At 40.8% G+C, this 17,679-nt stretch overlaps 1 protein-coding gene across 2 annotated transcripts in view; it reads left to right on the top strand.

The window, feature by feature from the left end:
• Positions 1-17,679, top strand: part of LOC104138502 (alpha-2,8-sialyltransferase 8E) — a 72,853-nt gene that overhangs the window by 36,374 nt on the left and 18,800 nt on the right. The window contains exons 3-4 of one of the 2 annotated variants that reach the window (XM_009666141.2): positions 4,051-4,158; positions 15,401-15,493. In XM_009666141.2, the coding sequence (XP_009664436.2) occupies positions 4,051-4,158; positions 15,401-15,493 (201 nt within the window). The remainder of the gene's footprint in view (positions 1-4,050; positions 4,159-15,400; positions 15,494-17,679) is intronic. The other variant, XM_009666142.2, reaches the window with a different exon arrangement.

Below are 17,679 nucleotides of genomic sequence, written 5' to 3'. Positions count from 1 at the left end.
ATGAACTGTCCAAATTATGTATGACCAGTACATCTATCTTCAGTTCCTTTCTCCCCCTCTTTTAACTTTTTTTACTCTCTTCTCTGTCCTGCTTCCTTCTCTCTTCCTTCTCCATGTTTCCATGCTGCATGTGCTTTCCTATTGCAATTCTTATTCACAGAAGCTTAATTTACTTCTTCTTTGTCTGCCTATTAAAATGTAAGGTAGTACTGAGAGTGAATGTGCTAGATTTTAACTACCATCATATCCCAAAGAAATATACTGGTGGAGCAGTTCACATCTCCAATCTATTTTCTCAAGCTGTTTACAGATTTGCACAGACAGCATTTATGAGCACTAACAGTTGCAAGGTCTCCCTCACAACTGAGAGGATTAGCAAATTCCATATTTTTTAACTTGAAATCTCCTAAAGCAAGGCTGACTGAAATCAATGGTAAAACTCTCAGTAATCTTGTTAGGAAGCGAATTAATTCAGGTCAGTGTTTTCAGATGACTCATCCTCAATTTCTACTCAGTTCTAACACTACAAACCATTATTTCTGGGGGTTGTTCTTAGCAGGAGGAATAAGTTTATTGTACCGTTGCTCCAGAAAATGCAGTACAGCAGCTTGGGCCCAGTCCTGCAGACTCTTAGTGAGAGACACAAGTCCTATGAGCAGTGTAATGTTTTTTCTGTGATGTGTTTTGTGCCCTAAGTCCACGTGGTGTTAAACTCCTGAGTTCCTGTTTGTCAGAAGGAAAGCACCATATAGTCACCTTTCTCTGCTCGGTTCAGGATCATTTGCTTGCTACTGACCCTAAGCTCAGCCCACAGCCTTTCGATTTGTCTTTACCACAGAGGGGGAGAAGGTTCATACCCAGACCCCTGCTTGCCCTCATTAGATATTTTTGTACCTTAATTAGATCCCCCCATTCTGCCATTTCAAAGCTAAGTATTTTAAGCTGTTCCTCATAAGACATATCTACCATTCCTCAGCATTAGTCTTCCTGATCTCCTCCTGGATCTTACCCAAAATGCATGTCCTCCTTTCAACTGGGTTCCTCATCTGCAGTACACTGTATTCCAAAAAAGGCTTGATGAGAGGAGGGCATTAAAGAATGAGTTTAGCATTTCTTTTGCTTTATGAACAGATTCTCCCCTCCGCCTTTGAGCACTTGCTTAGCTTTGCTTCCAGCTGTTACTTGCGGAGTAGAGATGTACAAGGGAAGGAACTTTACCGCATGTATTAATTCTTCATCTGCCAGAATATTGTCTGTGTTTTAGGAGAGTTCAACTCTGAAGGACACACCAGTATCAGCTACATATCTAGGTTACTGCTCTCTATTTCAGTTTGCAAGTAAGTATCCAAGGCTAAAATTGCTAATTTAGATGCAACTAAAGAGTCCAATTCAAACTTGTTTTTCCCACAATTCTACTATTTCTTCTCATGTATCATTCACTGCTACCCTTAGCAGTGAAAACATATTTTCAAGGGCATGCCTTTAGATACCTTTTAAAAGGACATGCACATTGAAATGAAACACTTTTCCATCAGGGTCATAAAGAGCAGCAGAAAAATGCATTCCCCTCTCTAACAACTGTGTGGTACATAGAATAGAATAAGTGTTTATTTCAACAAGGCTACAAGTGAAGGTGTCTTCATTAAAGTGAGAATTTTCTCATACTTTCTTCACACCAATGGTCTACTCAGAAGTAGTCACCTTGGGCAACCTCAGCTGATAGGAACAGTCAGAGGCAAGTGGAACATAAGGGACTCCCTGGCCATTGCGCCTAAACCTTATAGTCGGTGGAAGGAGATAGATCCTTCCGGATGATAATTTAAATCTCAGGAGAGGCTGAAGAAAAAGTCTTTGCTTGTTATATTTTTTGTGTTTGATCTGATCCTCTAAGTTGATCACCAAGGTAGCTCTTTCCAAACTGAAGGCAAGCTCTAAGCGTGCAGTATCATCTCATTTTGCTTATAGTAATCAGCATAGTCTCTTCCATGTGTTCTGTATCTCGCCTGATCTTCTGGAAAGCAGGGGAATTGCATTCATGTATTTAACTAAGAGGGAGTCATAATGGATCTTCTATGAGTGAAAAAAAGGACCTTTGTTTTGAATTGTTCATGTTTTTATACTTAAAACATTTTTTCTGAAAAAGCAGAATTTGAAAGTTGGGGAAAATGCAGGAAATGAAAATGCATTTGAAAGGTTCAGAGGAAGCTTTTTCAACATTTCATAGTGCTTTTCTCTCAGCTCTTGAGGTGATTAACAGCTTAGCAGGCAAGGAAGCAGTTTTGGAGGCCAGTCCTTCATGCTCTTCAGTTCTGAGTGTTTAAATGACTCCCTACCACTTTCAGAATTCCTTCACCCCCCCAAAATGCTTTTCCCCAAAAGTCTATTTTCAATAAAAAACAACCTAACAAAAAGATTAAAAGGCACAAAACATGCAAGAGTAATCTTCAGAAATTCTTTCAAAATACATAGTTTTCAGGAGGGAAGAGGACATTTGTGGTGGCATGCCTTGCACTTCACCTCGGTGGTGGGATGCTTCTGTCTAACGTGTGCCCACACCTCAAGCCACTCCAGGCTCCCTGTACTGCTGATGGAGGCCTAGTCAGTATAGTCAAGAGAATTTAAGGGGTGGATCAGTTCCTCCTAGAGTAGGGGCCAGCCTTTGATCAGGTATATCTTTCCCTAAGCTGCACTGACTGCACTGAGCCACTCTCTGCCGGGTTTTAAGAACCAAGACAATTAGCTCGGGTAGACATGCCTGCATTGCAGATACCAGCCAAACAGCTAAAGTTAGATAAGGTGATGTAAATCCCCAGGCCAACTGGGATTTACAAATGTGTTAAAATGACTGTGGCAACAAGGAAATACTGCGCGCACACATTTCCGCAATACAGTACAAATAAGCTCCTACCATATGTTTTCAGAGCCATTTAAAGCTACTCCCCTTTTCTGCTGCAGGAAGCAGAGAGGCCCTGTTTTAATGCCACAGGCCTTTCCTACTTAATTTCCTGTACAGATAACTGCTGCCAATTTGACTAGAGCTAGGAGATGGTCTGAGAGATGCTCTAGTCCTTGTAAACAGCCTGTTGACCAAGAAACCTGGCCGGAACCTGGATGCCCTTCATTTCGGGCAGAGTGGGCTGGCGGATCGCTTCCTGGCTGTCCCCACACAGCCCAGCCAGGACGTTAACTTTCAGCATTGGCAGCACCAAATGTTCACAACTTAGCTGCCAAGCTTCTAAAATCATGAAATTGGGCTAAAATGGAGAAGATTAAAAATAACAATCTGCAAGATTCTTTTTCTTTGACTTCTGAGCTAAAGGAAGGATTTGGCTCTTAGTATCAAACATTTCTTTCAGACCTCGCTTTTTAAAATATATGTGAGATTCCTACCTAACTAGAGTTGGTAGTTGCCAGAAGACTGCAGGCCCCGCAGAACTTTTCGGTGGGTTTGTGAAAGTTTGGAAGACAGGGACTAGTGATGACTGTGTTACACATTTGCTTAAAAAATATCATCTTCCGAAACGGAGAGAAGAATTAGTGTCGTGTGACTTGGACAAGTCATCAAATATCAGAAATAATGACAAGTCTTTTGCTATCATGGCCAACAAATCAGAGGAAAGACCCAGTCCCCACCACCCTTTGAGAACAACTGTACTTGTAAAATTAAAGTTTGGGGGTTTTCCTCTTTGGCCCTGTGGATCCACTGCAGTTTTTCATATTGTGTCCAGCTTTTTGTGCTTATGTTTCTGGGAATGAAATTTCCGCCTTATGCCATGCATATATATGTTGCCAATGAGCACATATGATTACTGACCTTCTAATTTGGATGGGGAGGCTGATGCTGTTTGCAGCCAAGGACTTGCAGAATTTGGCTCTGAGGAATGAAAGTTAATTGTTTTCAGTAGTAAGACCTGTGGTTCTTGATATCCTTTTATTGATTTTGGTGAATGTGTCATACCACTGTGTTAAGAAAAAAGACATAAGAACTCATGCTGAAAGAGTTAACCTAATGAATGATATCAAATATCAACTGCCTCATTTTCTTGCTAGAGGGCTGCAGTTTAGCTGGCAGAATGGAGAGGAATTGGCAAATTGGACCGGCACCATTAATTTCACCGATGACGGAGCAGTGAAGAGTGGCAGTGGCACAGGCACCAGGTACTAACACCCAAGGGAATGACTACAGAGAATCTGGCCCTAGGCTTCATTTATGAGAGAATATGTATTCTAAAAAAACATCATTTCACTTGAAATCCTTCCAGTGCCTAGGAGGGGAAAATATTCGAGTAAGAAAAGACCAGAGTGCTTCCTTTATTTATGCTGTTCTGAAAAGGTTATAGGAGGCACTGATGTGCTGTTGCACTTTTTGTACTTAGTAATTTGTAGTAAGACTCTTTTGATTGACAAGTATCTGAAAGCTCAGGAAACTCCATGTGTATAGTGGGGAAACTGGCTGTGGTTACGGTCAGCTGGGTAAGCTGTGGTATACCTAAAGAGCTCCGTGGATGTCACGGGCCATTGGCACAAATCTGCTTACAGACATGGGGCTCATATTTAGGCTGTATTCTTGGAACCTCGGTTTTAGAAAATTTCCCTGCTGGGAAGACTGTCTTATTAGCAGCTTTGGCATAGGGCACACTCCAGCATGTTTGTCTTGAAGAGCAAAGGTTTCTTTAATACAGAACAACTTAAGGGGAAGTCTTGCTGTGGATGGTTTAAAAAGTACCTTTCAACGCATAGTACTCACAGTCCCTATTGACTTGAAGTTAAAGATCCTGAGTCATGTGCAGTTAAGTGCAATAAATAGCAGGGAAACCTTAGAGAGGCTCTAAGCCAAAGAAAAAATAAAATAATTATAAGAAAAGAAACTGACATTTATTACTTATTTATAAGTACAGCTTTCTCTGGATAAATTTTGTTTTTTATTAGTGATACCATCACAGTATTTTTGGTAACCATATGCCACTACAGCTGTGGTGCTGATAGTATTTCAAAGGCAAGCGGAAGTACAGAATCTGACCTGCCAAAAATCATACAGTCTCACTGAACTGCAGTAGCGCTGCAGTTTCTGTTACAGCTCTTCGCTGTAATGCGATCCTCTATCACTGCTACCCGCCGCTCAATTGGTTTAGCTAGTCAAGGATGCTTTATGAAAAGAACCAGCTTAGCTGCAGTTTTAGCCCGGAGCAAGGGAAAAATGGTTCTCTCTCTCTATCTATGTGTCACTACTTTTGTTGCCTCATTTGTGTATGCATCTGTAGTCTGTGTATTCAAATCTTGAGTTTGGGCACTTGACATATAAGAAAACGGAATGTGCCAAAAAAAAGAGATATTGTCTTGCTGAGATAAGAGAATTAATAAATATGGATTCCTCCCTCTAGGCACCCTTGATAGAGACAATTGAACTGTCATTCAGTGCAGGGAGGAGACAAAACCCCTGACTGCAAGGTACATACGAGTTATGAAGCACTGAACTGCAGTACTATTCTCAATCTATTTAACCCTTTCAAAGAGTAAGAGGTTCAGGGTGCAGGTGCTTTTTATACAAAATAGGCTCTAACCACACAATTCAAGTATAAATTTGAAAGGTGATAACATGAATATAAAGACGCAAATTTCAAAGTTAGTGTCATGTTAATGACTGTGGAGCTGAAAGATGGGGATGTGGGGTTAGGGGTAACTCTAGCTGCAACAGATATTGCACGTAAGTGTGTTACAGATTATTATTTGCATACTATATGATGTCTGTAAGCTGAGCATACAGGAAAATAAGAAAGAACTGTATCCATGTGGTGCTGAGGCTGTGTGGTGAATAACTGCAAGGCTACGTCATAAACTGTGTTTACGGTTCACCTTTGATCACTTTTCTTACTATGTTATCACTAGACATCTCCTGAGGGTGTTAATCTAACATCCAGCTCCAAACTGTTGATACCAGTTGAAAACAAACCTTCCCCTAATGAATAATTATTTCCAGCAAATGGGAAACTTGCAACCTAAATTTTACTGACCTGATTTTATTTGTATATGTTTACAGGTCTCCAGAGACATGTCTAAAGAGCACAAAACTAACTATATGTCAGCATATGCACAGTAAATACCTTTCATTGCATGGCTCTGCAGTTTATCATGTGTTATCTCCTCCTTGTAAGAGGTTTGACGCTTAAAGACACTAATGGAAATAGATATTATTAGGCTTTTTAGATATATAACTTAGCACTGAACTGGTAAGCATTTCGTTAGTTTGAATCATTTATAAATTTACATTTATATGGAAACATGTTTAGTCATACATGTATACTATTTACCCATGTATATTCTGTAACAACTATTTCTTTTTTAACTATGTAACTTGATGTATTCTGCTGAGACACTGACAACTCGTTCTGTAAGATCAGAGTGATTTATTAGATGAAAATGTAGTACTTCTAAGTAAAAGGCATACTGAGTGAATAAACGCATTAGAAATTGTGAGAGTTGCGAGAGTCAGACTTCACAAGAATAGTGGCCATATCAAAACCAATGAACAGTGAAGATTAACCTTTGCACAGAGAGGATCAAATAGCACATTAAGTGAAGAACTTCATGTTATCTAAGTAATCCTCTAATACAGAAGTCTTCTGCAACTGAAAACTCAAGAGATGGTTACAGTAACACCTATGCATGATTGAACATCCGTTAAAGTGAAGGAAGGCTTTCCCATTGACTTCAGTAGGAACTGATTCAGACCTTGACTAGTGTACGAAGTTGAACCATGGCTTGCAATTGGAGTGTTTTTTACTGTCCAGGGGAGTTCATAACACAGCTTCAGACAGCAAGCCTTACTCTGACAGCAGACAAATCCCCTGTGCCAGAAAAACTAAGCTAACCAAGGGGTTTCATCCCAGTGCATTAGCCAGTTCTTTAGATTCCTAGGACCAGTCCATAGACATAAAATCTAATCTAATAAGCTTGGCTCAGTATTTCATAGAACTGAGAGCGTGGTAAGGTAGGTAGGTTGTTTGTGGCAGCTAATGTGGGGAGATGTCCCACAGTGCTCTATATTTGCTGAAGCTTTTGGGGCATCAAAAGCTTCATTTTTGTGTATATTGCATTAACAGAGGTCTTAAAAGAAGTGACGAAGTTGTGAATACTTGCAATCAGTAAAACATACTTAATGAAACATTCAGCCGTGCTCCAAAGCTGTCAGGTGACCTGGCTGACTGTGAATGTATACTTTCAACTGAAAAAGGACTAGATGGTAACTGCAGACTGTTTGAAATACTGCTATCCTCCATCAGAAACAATGTAATATTGCTCAGATGCAGTTTCGGCAAGTTGTTCTTCATCTCACACTGCCCTATTTTTGCTGGTTATGCATCAGCCATTGCTTTCCACTGCTATTGCTCAGATTTCTACCTTTTGCTCTGTATCTTGTGCAAAGCCTTAGGAATCTTAGAACACCCTTGCAGGGAATCAAGTAAAAAGTTCTATGTGGTGCTGGTTATGCTAAGTAAAATATGAAGCTGTTTCCTAGACCTCTGATTTCCTATTCTCCGTTCTCCTTTTAATATGTTTTGTAATTTACTGGGATAATATGCCAAGAAGCTGTCTTAATGGTGTGATGATCTATCCAGCATATTGGTTGGGTTATGTTCTCAACCATCTTCAGTTCACCTGAGGTGAAGATCTTGTGAGACTGCAAAAGCCTTAGATGGGTGAGCAAAGAAATAAGCTTTATACTCTTGGGCCTGTTAATTTGTACATTCAGTTCATCAGTGTGACAAAACTGGAGCTTTATCCCCAGTGGCAACAAAATAGAATATCTAATCAATTGGATTCATGTTATATACTTTTTCCAAGAGGGAAGGGTTTGAGCCTTCAAACCTCATTGGCCAGGACGGTAGTTGAGGTTGTTCCTTAGCTCACAGTTCTGAACTCCCAATGCGAAGATGCTAAAATCTTGAGAACCATGAAAAAAAAAGCCATTGCTTCCAATGGAAAAAAGAAAATGTGTTGTTCAGATGTTATTGCTGTATAAGTGTTGTCATGTGTTTTGTTATGCCTCCCAGGTGGTCATATGGATAACAAGATCAGTGGCTTATTCCCATCAGAGTGATGGGAATAGACTTGATTAAAACAGCCAAACAGCAGTATATTAAAAACAGGGGAGTTCTGAAATGACGTTAGTAAAATAGGACTCCCTGAAGCTTACCCCATGGCCATGTGACAAGAGCTGATGTTGGTTTGATACAGTGACCCTGAAAGAAAAGAAAGACTAAAGTATCTCCAAAATTTCGATTTAGTGTACTATCCAATAATCGTTCTGAGGGCAACACATTGTGCAGTGGGAAAACTTCTAAAGGCAGATGCATGGCAATGTGCGTGTGAGATGACCCAGAAAGCACAGGGGGTTGTGGTGATACATCTGTTTGGTTCAGGAGTGTGGTCTGCAAGATGGGCCTGTCCCAGACAAGCGAAGAAACTGCAGGAGGTGGCCTGATCTTTGCTCTGTCACTAGAGCTGTTTCTGTTTTAGCGCTGCTGTTAAACTCACAGCTACTGGAGTAGAGGTGTATTGGATAGTATATTGGACCGAAATTTTGGAGAGACTTTGGTCCCAAGAAAGCGGACAGACGAGGAGGGAACAATTCTGCATTGGCAGGAGTGTATGTTTGGTCAATTCTCACTGCTAATGACTGTGATAAGCATACTGGGCAACTGAGCCTAGCAGTCCCAAATGATCCATGTATTGAGATGGGAGGTCAGGAGATCAAAATCAGAATGGCAGCAAGCAGCAAGTGCCAATTTGCTAGGAGCTTTCATAGTACTGGTGAAAAAATATCCTCAGGACATCACAGCTATCATCTTAACTGTACAGATGTGTAAATTGTCTGTGAAGTCGTGCAACTAGATCAAAATAAGAGCTCAAGAATAGGAACATCTCTGAGATTTAACAGATGGATTAATCAAAAGTTACTTGGGAGGAATGTAGAGCTATCAAAGAAGGACTTTTAAAGGACAGAAGTATAAAAGCTACTCTTTTTCTGTGGATGATCAAACTTGTGAATTTAGGTGTAGTCAATGGAAGCATTTTCTGTTGTTTTACGTAAAATCTTTAATTTGGAAAATAACAGGGAGTCTTGGGAAACTGCTTTGTTTGGGTGTCAGGACATATCTGATGCCATCTATTACCAAAAAAAGAGAAAAATACTTGACAACGTAAGGAGACAAATCTAGCCAAACATTTCAGAATATCCTAGGTAGAAGATTAGGAGGTTCATGAATTAATAAATTTTAACCTCTTGAGCAAATCTCCTGGGAACCATGAGCCCCCGTTCAAGCTCCTGAGTTCTGTTTGATTGTTCTGGTTCTTCTAGAAAGAAAAAAAACAGGATTGAACTAAAGACCCTATTTCTATCTTCAGCTTCTAGACACTGGATACTGTTCTTCCTTGCTCTGCTTTATTGGAAAGCTTCCTGCCACTAGGAATTGCTGTCTGGTGTAGCGTATCCCTACTCAGTCACCATATTTTTAGACTGAGCTTCGTATGCCTCTCATACTTTTTGGAATCCAAATCATTCTTGCAGGTCCTTTCCTAACTCTCCCCAGTATTTCAAACCCTTTTCAAAGTTGGAATACCAGAACTGGATGCAGTAATCCAGAAGTGCCCTTACCATGTAATATATTGAGAAATGTATCACCATTTTCTCCTGCTTAATATTTTCATTTTTATACTTTCAATGCCACATTTTGTTCTTAGCTACAACCACATGCTGAAAGTTTGTGATCAGTTGGACATCTGATTTCTGCAAATTCTGCATGTTTCCAAATACATTCAGTCACCCTCCACTCTCAGTTACAGTTATTGTTCATCATCAGTAGTGTTACCACTTATCTTTGGTAAGGATTCACAACTATATTCATAGTTTTACAACAATCGTTAGTATTTCCTAAACACCAAATTTTAAATCCAAATTTATCATGGAGACCTAGTAATATTAGAGCTGTTCTTGTTAAAAGATTAAAATCAGTTAATGCCAGTGACATTGGCATCAGCAGTGTGGTAGTCAGGAGGAATACGAACTATCTATCTCCTTTTAAATTTGTTGTTTTCTAGGAGGAACTAGTCAAATAATTTCACCAACTCCTATAAAGAAGACTGTAGCTTCTTCAGCCTCCCACTCCATGCCCACAGCAGCTAGTGTCTCTCTTCAGTCCTTCAGGTACCAGCCTACTGTAGACAAGTCAACACAGGCTCTCAAACTGCAGAAACAGCACAAGCAGCAATGATGTGGGTTTTTTTTCTGTCACAGCCCTAGAGAAGTGTAAATTAATCCATGAAACATTTCTGCTTCATCAGCCAGTTCTGGGAGTAGGGGGATCTCATTTAACAACAGTTAAATCCCCAGGTGTTTTCTTTTGCAAGGTATGGTATAAAAGGTCACTGGATGTCCATTAACGTCAGAGGCTGCTCTTGTTCTCAGTGGTAATCCTGAAGTGTGGGCAATGTCAATGAGAACAGAAGTCTGGGGTCCCAGTTCCTGCCCACCATAGACTTACTTTCAATTAGCTTCTTCGTTATCTTTATCTGACAAACAGGGAAGTGTACCTAAGTGCCTTCTAACCGACATCAATGCACATGTACACAGTCTTAGGAGCGTATGTCGTGCTAAGTCATATGAAGCACAGTTTGAGGAAAAAAAGAATCACTGAGGCCAACTTCCTCAACCTTTTGGCCAAATGTTGTAGATCTTAATGTCATATGGAAATATTAATAGAGGCACAGGCTAGAAGGATTTGGCCTCTCACTCAACTTGCTCTCCAATGACGTCAACACCTAGTTTGCACTGCTCTAGGTGAGTTTTCCAAAGTCCCTGTAGCTGCAGTGTGCTCCTCCCATCTTTTTGATATGTGGCACCTTTTTGTCATGTGCTGACCCTGCTGGGTGAGTGTGAATCCCCATGTGCTTGGAAGATTGTACTCTAGTACACTTGTAAGGTTCCTGAGTAGGGAAGGTGAATCTAGACTTGGGGCCGGCTGTGGGTCTGCCTTTACTAATGAGTGCAGGCTCTGCTAATTGGACTTTTCTCTTAATAAGTATTTAGTAGAGCCCTGCAGGGCTTGCTTCATTTCTTCCTATTTTTTAGTCACAGGATAATGTATATTTTTGGGAAGATCTTTGTTTTTCCTGCAGGGGAGGCAGAATCCTTCCTGCAGTACTCTATTCTCTTGCAGCCTAAGTGCTGTGGCCTCACCACGAGCAGGGCAGAACTGTCACCGCAGGAACTAGCAAAACAGGAAGGTGGTTTGTGCAGGAGAAAACTATCATCTCATTTGAAAGGTGCCTGATAATTACCCTCAATTATATTTTAACGCTTTTTGCAATGTATCAGATGAATTAGTGCCCTAGTCCAAGTGTCCCTTGAAGGCAGGATTGAAGTCTCCAACTTTTTAATTCATCCAGCATGATCAAGAACATCTTACTTTTGATCAAAGCAGGAGTGACATGACTGCAGATGATCAAAGACCTGAGAATTACAGTAGCGGGCGTGCTAGGAAGCCAAATCTGCCTTTTACTAGTGAACTCAGGAAGCTGCTCAGCTATAAGTGAGATTGTAATGGGAGACGTGAAGGTTAGACAAGAAAGAAGTCTCAGTTAGTCAGAGCTGGAAAATTACAGAGTGAGTAGCATTTCACATCTGGGCATTCAGTACTGAGGGTCATAAAGAAAGAATCCTCTCCCAGCACTTGCAGCTTGTATGAAGTTAAGAGGAGGGATTTGATAATGGAAAAACACCATCGATTAGAAAATTGGAACTGACTTTGATATGTGGCACCTTTTTGTCATGTGCTGACCCTGCTGGGTGAGTATGAATCCCCACGTGCTTGGGAGATTGTACTCTAGTACACTTGTAAGGTTCCTGAGTAAGGAAGCATATGGATGGAGCAGTGGGTTGTATGCGGTGTCCAGTTCTGTTGGAAAATACAGTTTCCCTATGTGTAAATGCATACTATGTCCTGATTCAATTGCAGTTGTGTTCCCTCTTGTAAAGAATCATGAATTTCTGTTTTGATATGTTTTCCTGTAAACTTGTGGTCTTTGAGGGATAAAAGTTTCAGCAGGGGAAGGGAAGATTTCAGCAGGGGGAGGGGAAGGCAAGACCAGGACAGGAAATTCTGGGGCTACTATGTCAACTGTTTGCATTATGGATATAAAATGTGACTGTCATTCTTGTAAAGCTGAAATGCAGACCTTTTCCATAGCAAAAGGAGTAGCATACTCAGAAATGTCAGTTGTCACTAATCAATAGCATAAATCAAAATAAACTGCACTATGCCCTTACTTCCTAGCTGAGTATCAAACAGACTGAGGAAGACTATGGGGAGGACAGTTTCCATTTGTGCTAGTTAGGCTTTCTGACAGGCTAATGTATCTTCATTCACTGGGAACTGCATGGTTTAGAGTGGGAGTTAACAGGCAGAACCAGCACTCAAAACCCAGGGAGTGGGTGAGACTGAGAGCTTCTGGGAGAGCGTGGTGGGCCTTGCTGAGTGGAGGAGCTTGATTTAAAGGACATCTGCAGTGCTTGAGGGAGGCCCATATTCCTTGCGTCAGAGCCTCGTGCTGTGTGAAACCTGCATCCTGGAAAAATACAATGTGAAGCATTCTGAGGAAGAGGTCAGCCAAGTGCTCCAGGGAGCTGCCTCTGCTAATCCACTTCAGTATCTGAAGCACGGGGAAAATGTGAAAGCAAATAAATAGTAGGAATACTTGAGGGAGAAGGAAGGGAAAAACAGATTTTTTTCTATCTATTGATTAGATGCTGTCTCATGGATTAATGCTATTGCCATGTCATTAACACTTGCAACCTAAGCGCTGCACCATCAGTAGCATTAGTGCTAAGGCGGCATAGCGTCAGTCTGGATCCTTCAGACCTGGTTCAGGGCTTGTGAATGACAGTCCAGATGATGGTGATTCAGTGGCTCAGGATGAGTTAGCTTCAGTCGAGTTCACCTTGCGGCAAGTAGCAGCTTCTCCTTACTCATTGCAGAGAAAATGACCGTATGAACATGGAGACCAAGTAGAGCTCCCACCGTGGAGAGTCCCCTGGAGTCAGGCAGCGACTGTGCGGCCAGTGTCCCCTCTGTCTAAGGAGGTGTGTGGGTTTCCCATCAGGAGGGTGTCATCTGGGTTTGTTTTGTGGTTCTCCCTTTGTACTTCCACAAGGAGCCAAATCGTGAACTCAGCTCTCCCAGTGAGTCTGCTGGAAATGCTGGAGCTATTTAGGAGATGAGGTACTTGTGAGAGTTAATGACTTGCAGGACAGTGCTTTTCTAAACTGTAGGCTAATGGAATAACTCTGTTTCAAAAGCAGTCCTCCTTCTTACCCTTCTGCCTCTCCGGGAGCACATTCTTTTTCTTCTCTATTTTTGGTTTGTGGTGGGTAAATAGGCAATGATCAAAGGGAACTTTGGGACTCAGGAAACTTCGTAGGTGTTTCATAAAATGACATCTTTGTCTCCAGTGCCACTGACTGAGGCCAGCTTTGCCCTGCTACAGCATTCCTGCATGATAACATGTGCAGCTTGACATCTGAGCTGCAGTTCTCTAACTTAGCAGCAGACCCAGAGGTCCACAGGAAAGATAAAAATAAAGATTAATCTAGATTTTTCATTCTTATCTGCTCCGAGGGACGTATAGGGTACTGAAATACAGTGTTACGTGGAAGGCTAGGATGAGGCTAGTTTACCATTGCTGTCCACCTTTAGCCCCAGGAGGTAGGAGTGGTGTGTAACCTGCTGAGTGTTGCACAGGGATGTATTCCTGCCTCTAATCATTGTGTAGAACATGCACATTCAGACTCTCAGGCTTGTCTCACTCAAAGCAACCGAGGTAAAGAATGGATACCACAAAACAGAGTAAGAAAAATGAGTATTGTGGGAGGAGAAGAAAGCGTACAGGCTACAGACAAACTCTTATGAACATGGCTGCTGCTACCCCTTTAGTGACTACTTTATCGAGACTAGCAGTATTCCGGAATGGATCAAAGTTTGAATCCCTCCAAATTTTGTTATTGACTATAAACATGAACTGCTAAGGAAAATAACAATGTTTGCCTAATTAAGGATTATATATTGGGAACTGAGCAGAAATCGAGGTCAAACATGTTTTAAAATGTTATTTTAAAATAATATGACATCAAAATATTAAATTTCCAATGAGATGGTTTAAATAGAACCAAAATGAGAACCTTGTATTTTCCCTTTTAACTGAAAATTCAAAAGATAGTTTGTCGATAGAGGATCATGAATTCTGATATTTTAAAGGATCAGTTAAGATAACTTCGTCTAGCCTCTGTCATGATACCCCTTCCCCCAGGTCCTCACCGTGTGTTTCTTCATTAGGCCCATAACTGCTGTGTGGTTATGCAGTTCTTAGGAACTGGGTTTGAATCAGACTTATGATAGTGAATGCTGAAGCTGTTACAGAGCTTAATTTAAACCCTTAATCCTCTTCGTCATTTAAGTATAGTCTCGTTGAATTCACTGGACAGCCTGGGCTTCCTTTGGTCCATAGCAATGAATTGTTACAGTTGTGTTTTATACCCCAGTCTGATGGCTAAGGTGGAGCGGTTTAACTGGAAAAGTAAACATATATGTCTATTTTAATTAAGAGTTGCATTGTCATTTGCGATATGCATGAGCTTTCAAATCCTTTCTTTCTCAAAACGATCTCAAATTTTTAACAAGGAAACTCCTGTTCCCTTTCCCCTCAAAATGTACCTGGAAAGTAAAGCCCTGAGAAAAGTCAATTGCATAGAGCTACACAACAGGCTTCACAGGCAAGAAGCAACCTCCAGCTTTTTGCTTTTATCCTAAGAACAAAATTTAAGGGAATTTTTATTAAACTCTCAGCATACACTGAGACACCCAGAGGGTGGGAACAGTGTTCCTTAAACGATCAGTGCTTTCCCCTGCTTTCAGTGGCAGCTGCTGTGTGCTGACTGCAGGGAAACGTAGCTAGTCCTTGTTGGTGCCTACAAGGGAGAAGAACTCTTCTGAAAGCGTAGCCACTTACAGCCTTAAAGAAATGGGAATTCAGTTAGATGCTTTCTAATAACCTGGCCATTTAGTTTAAATTAGCAAAATGGAAACTGCTGAGCGCTCTCTCTTGAACATCTTACAATTAGTGTTTGAATTTCTAGATGCGTGGACAAACTGGACATGAGTGGTTGTTCTGTCATCGACAACGATGTCCACGCTTTCCTGTGAAATAATAACCGGCCTTTGCGTCAGATAGTGTAGTCTTAAGTTAGGCAGGGATCACAGATGACAACTTTAAGCACTTTCCCTTGATGCATAAGATCTGTTTTCAAGTCTAGGGCTTATTTATAACCTTTGCCCTTATTCTCCTTCAGGTACTTTGAGTTTTATGAAGGCCCTTTGGAATACAACTCCACAAAATGCCTCGAATTACGGCAGGATATCATTGCAGTGAAGGTTTTGTCTATGTAAGTATGAATGAATGTTTGCCACCTTTCAGGTAGGATGAAAAGGGTCACTTATAAGGTTGTCAGAGATGCAAGGCTCAAGAGATCACATGAACAGGGATCTCATCAAGGATTTCTGAGGTTCTGTTATCTGTGAAAATAGTGACATTTCAGTGTGATCTGTTGTCCACTGGAAATAATTGAGGCTTTTCACACACATTGAGGAATTCCTGTCAAGCCCACTATGAGTAGCTGGAATTAAATACCACAATTGTAATATTGTTTGTAATATTCTATTCTAGGATCTCTACTGAGGGTAGTTCAAAGGTAAGAACTGCCGGACTGGCTATGAGTAGATGCCCATCTAGCCTAATACCTTGTCTTTGACAGTGGCCAATAGTGAAGGCTAAGAAATGCAGCAGAATGAGGTTGAATCCTTATAAGAAATACTGGTATGGGGACTCTCTGAGCCGTAGGTGGTGTTTAGACCACTGTAATCAGAGTCAAGAATGAATCTCTTCTCTGTTAATTTGTTTAGATCTTTTCTGAGCCCGTTTATACTTTTGACGTCCACAATTTCCTGTGGCAATGAGTTGCACAAGTTAACAACACATCTAGTGAAAAAGTAAGAAACTGTGATTCTGACAAATAGTACAGTATCTTTATTTTGTCTTCTGTGGTCCTATATGTACATCAGGAAGCAAATGTGTTGCCTGAGACATAGCCATAAAACCGTAAAGATGGAATGAGGCAAAAAAAAAGGTTGCCCATGGAGTTCAGGCACTGCAGGGTTTAGACAGAGCAAAGCAGGATATTTTCATGTTATCCTTTTGCATTTTCAGTACTGAATTTAGGTGCTTAGAGTATGCCTAATCCCTTACTATGTCTAAAACCAGTGGCTTTCATATTTAATAATCTTACCTACAATCCACAAGGCTTACTAATGCCTGTGAAATGCATTCAGTACCTCAGCTGAGAGGTACTATACAAGTGCGTATTGTTAATGAAAGGAGCAGTCAAGGCCACAGCAAATACAATTTGTCGCTCCAGGTCTGCATGAATTTTGAGCATGTCTCCCTCTCTGACTGTGCACAGAAAAATGTAGGTTATGTCCTTGTCTTCTGTTGTTGGTACTGGATGAAGGATACACAAGTAACAACTTTGCACTGCTTGCTGACTTTCCTTGCTTAAAAATAAGTAGAAGGGGTGAGAATTTGACACTTCTGCCAATGTTCTGCTGAAGATAGTGAGTTTTGTATTGCATTTCTGCATACTTATCAGATGGTACAGAAGATTATTCGTCTCTCTCCATCTTATCCAATGGCACATAGATGTTAGTGGACTCCCACTCAATTGGATAGAGTCAGCCTGACTTGTGCGGCTGATACCATTTGACAATGAGCTCTTTTTTGCTATGCTGGATTCTTCTAATGTGCTCGCAAAATATCTACATTTCCTGTCAGCCCTTACGGTAATGGAAGATTTCTAAGATAACATGCTCTCGTGGGCCACAGGAAGTACAATATGACCTAATTGCTTCCTGTGACTTCCACAGCCTGGGAAATCTTAAAATTGATTCACTTTAAATATGTAATTCTCTTTAAAATCTTTGCTTTATTCAGACATTCAGAGCCCTCACACCTGAAAAGAATACATTAAGATCTATCAGTCTTGAAGAAATCTGAGATTTCAAAATATCCCAGCCAGGATATGGCATTGCTTTGTAGCTATAGATGTTTGCAAGACCTCAGTTATTTCTGTTGTCCAAATATGGAAGAGTATGTATAAACTCTAAAGTAGAAGCAGTTTCTTGAGCTTTCTCCACTGCTGCCTTTTCCTTTGTCCAGGAGATTAAGACACTGTCTTTTACTTGCTAAATCTGCAGACGTATTTTTCTGGGACATAGTTCCATGAGATAACTAATTAGTAAAGAAATCTGTGTTGCCTTAATTACATTTTCTGCAAGTTCCTGCACTTGAAGCTTCTCCCCAGTCCCTCACCCAGAAATGAAGCCTGCAATCGCCAGTAATGTTAAGCCCATGGCTTACAATGCACTTTCATAAACTGAGCATACGTCTTTGACTGCAGCACATCAGAAAAGATTGTGAGGAAGAAAGTGAAACAGAGGAAGTAATGTAATTGATTGTTGTAATTGATGATACCACAAAAAATATGTCACCCTGTGTCAGTCTAGAGGAAGCAGGTGT

Source organism: Struthio camelus, chromosome W, assembly GCF_040807025.1.
Source record: "Struthio camelus isolate bStrCam1 chromosome W, bStrCam1.hap1, whole genome shotgun sequence".
NCBI classification, from domain to species: Eukaryota; Metazoa; Chordata; class Aves; order Struthioniformes; family Struthionidae; genus Struthio; species Struthio camelus.
This window is presented reverse-complemented; position numbering and strand designations above follow the sequence as displayed.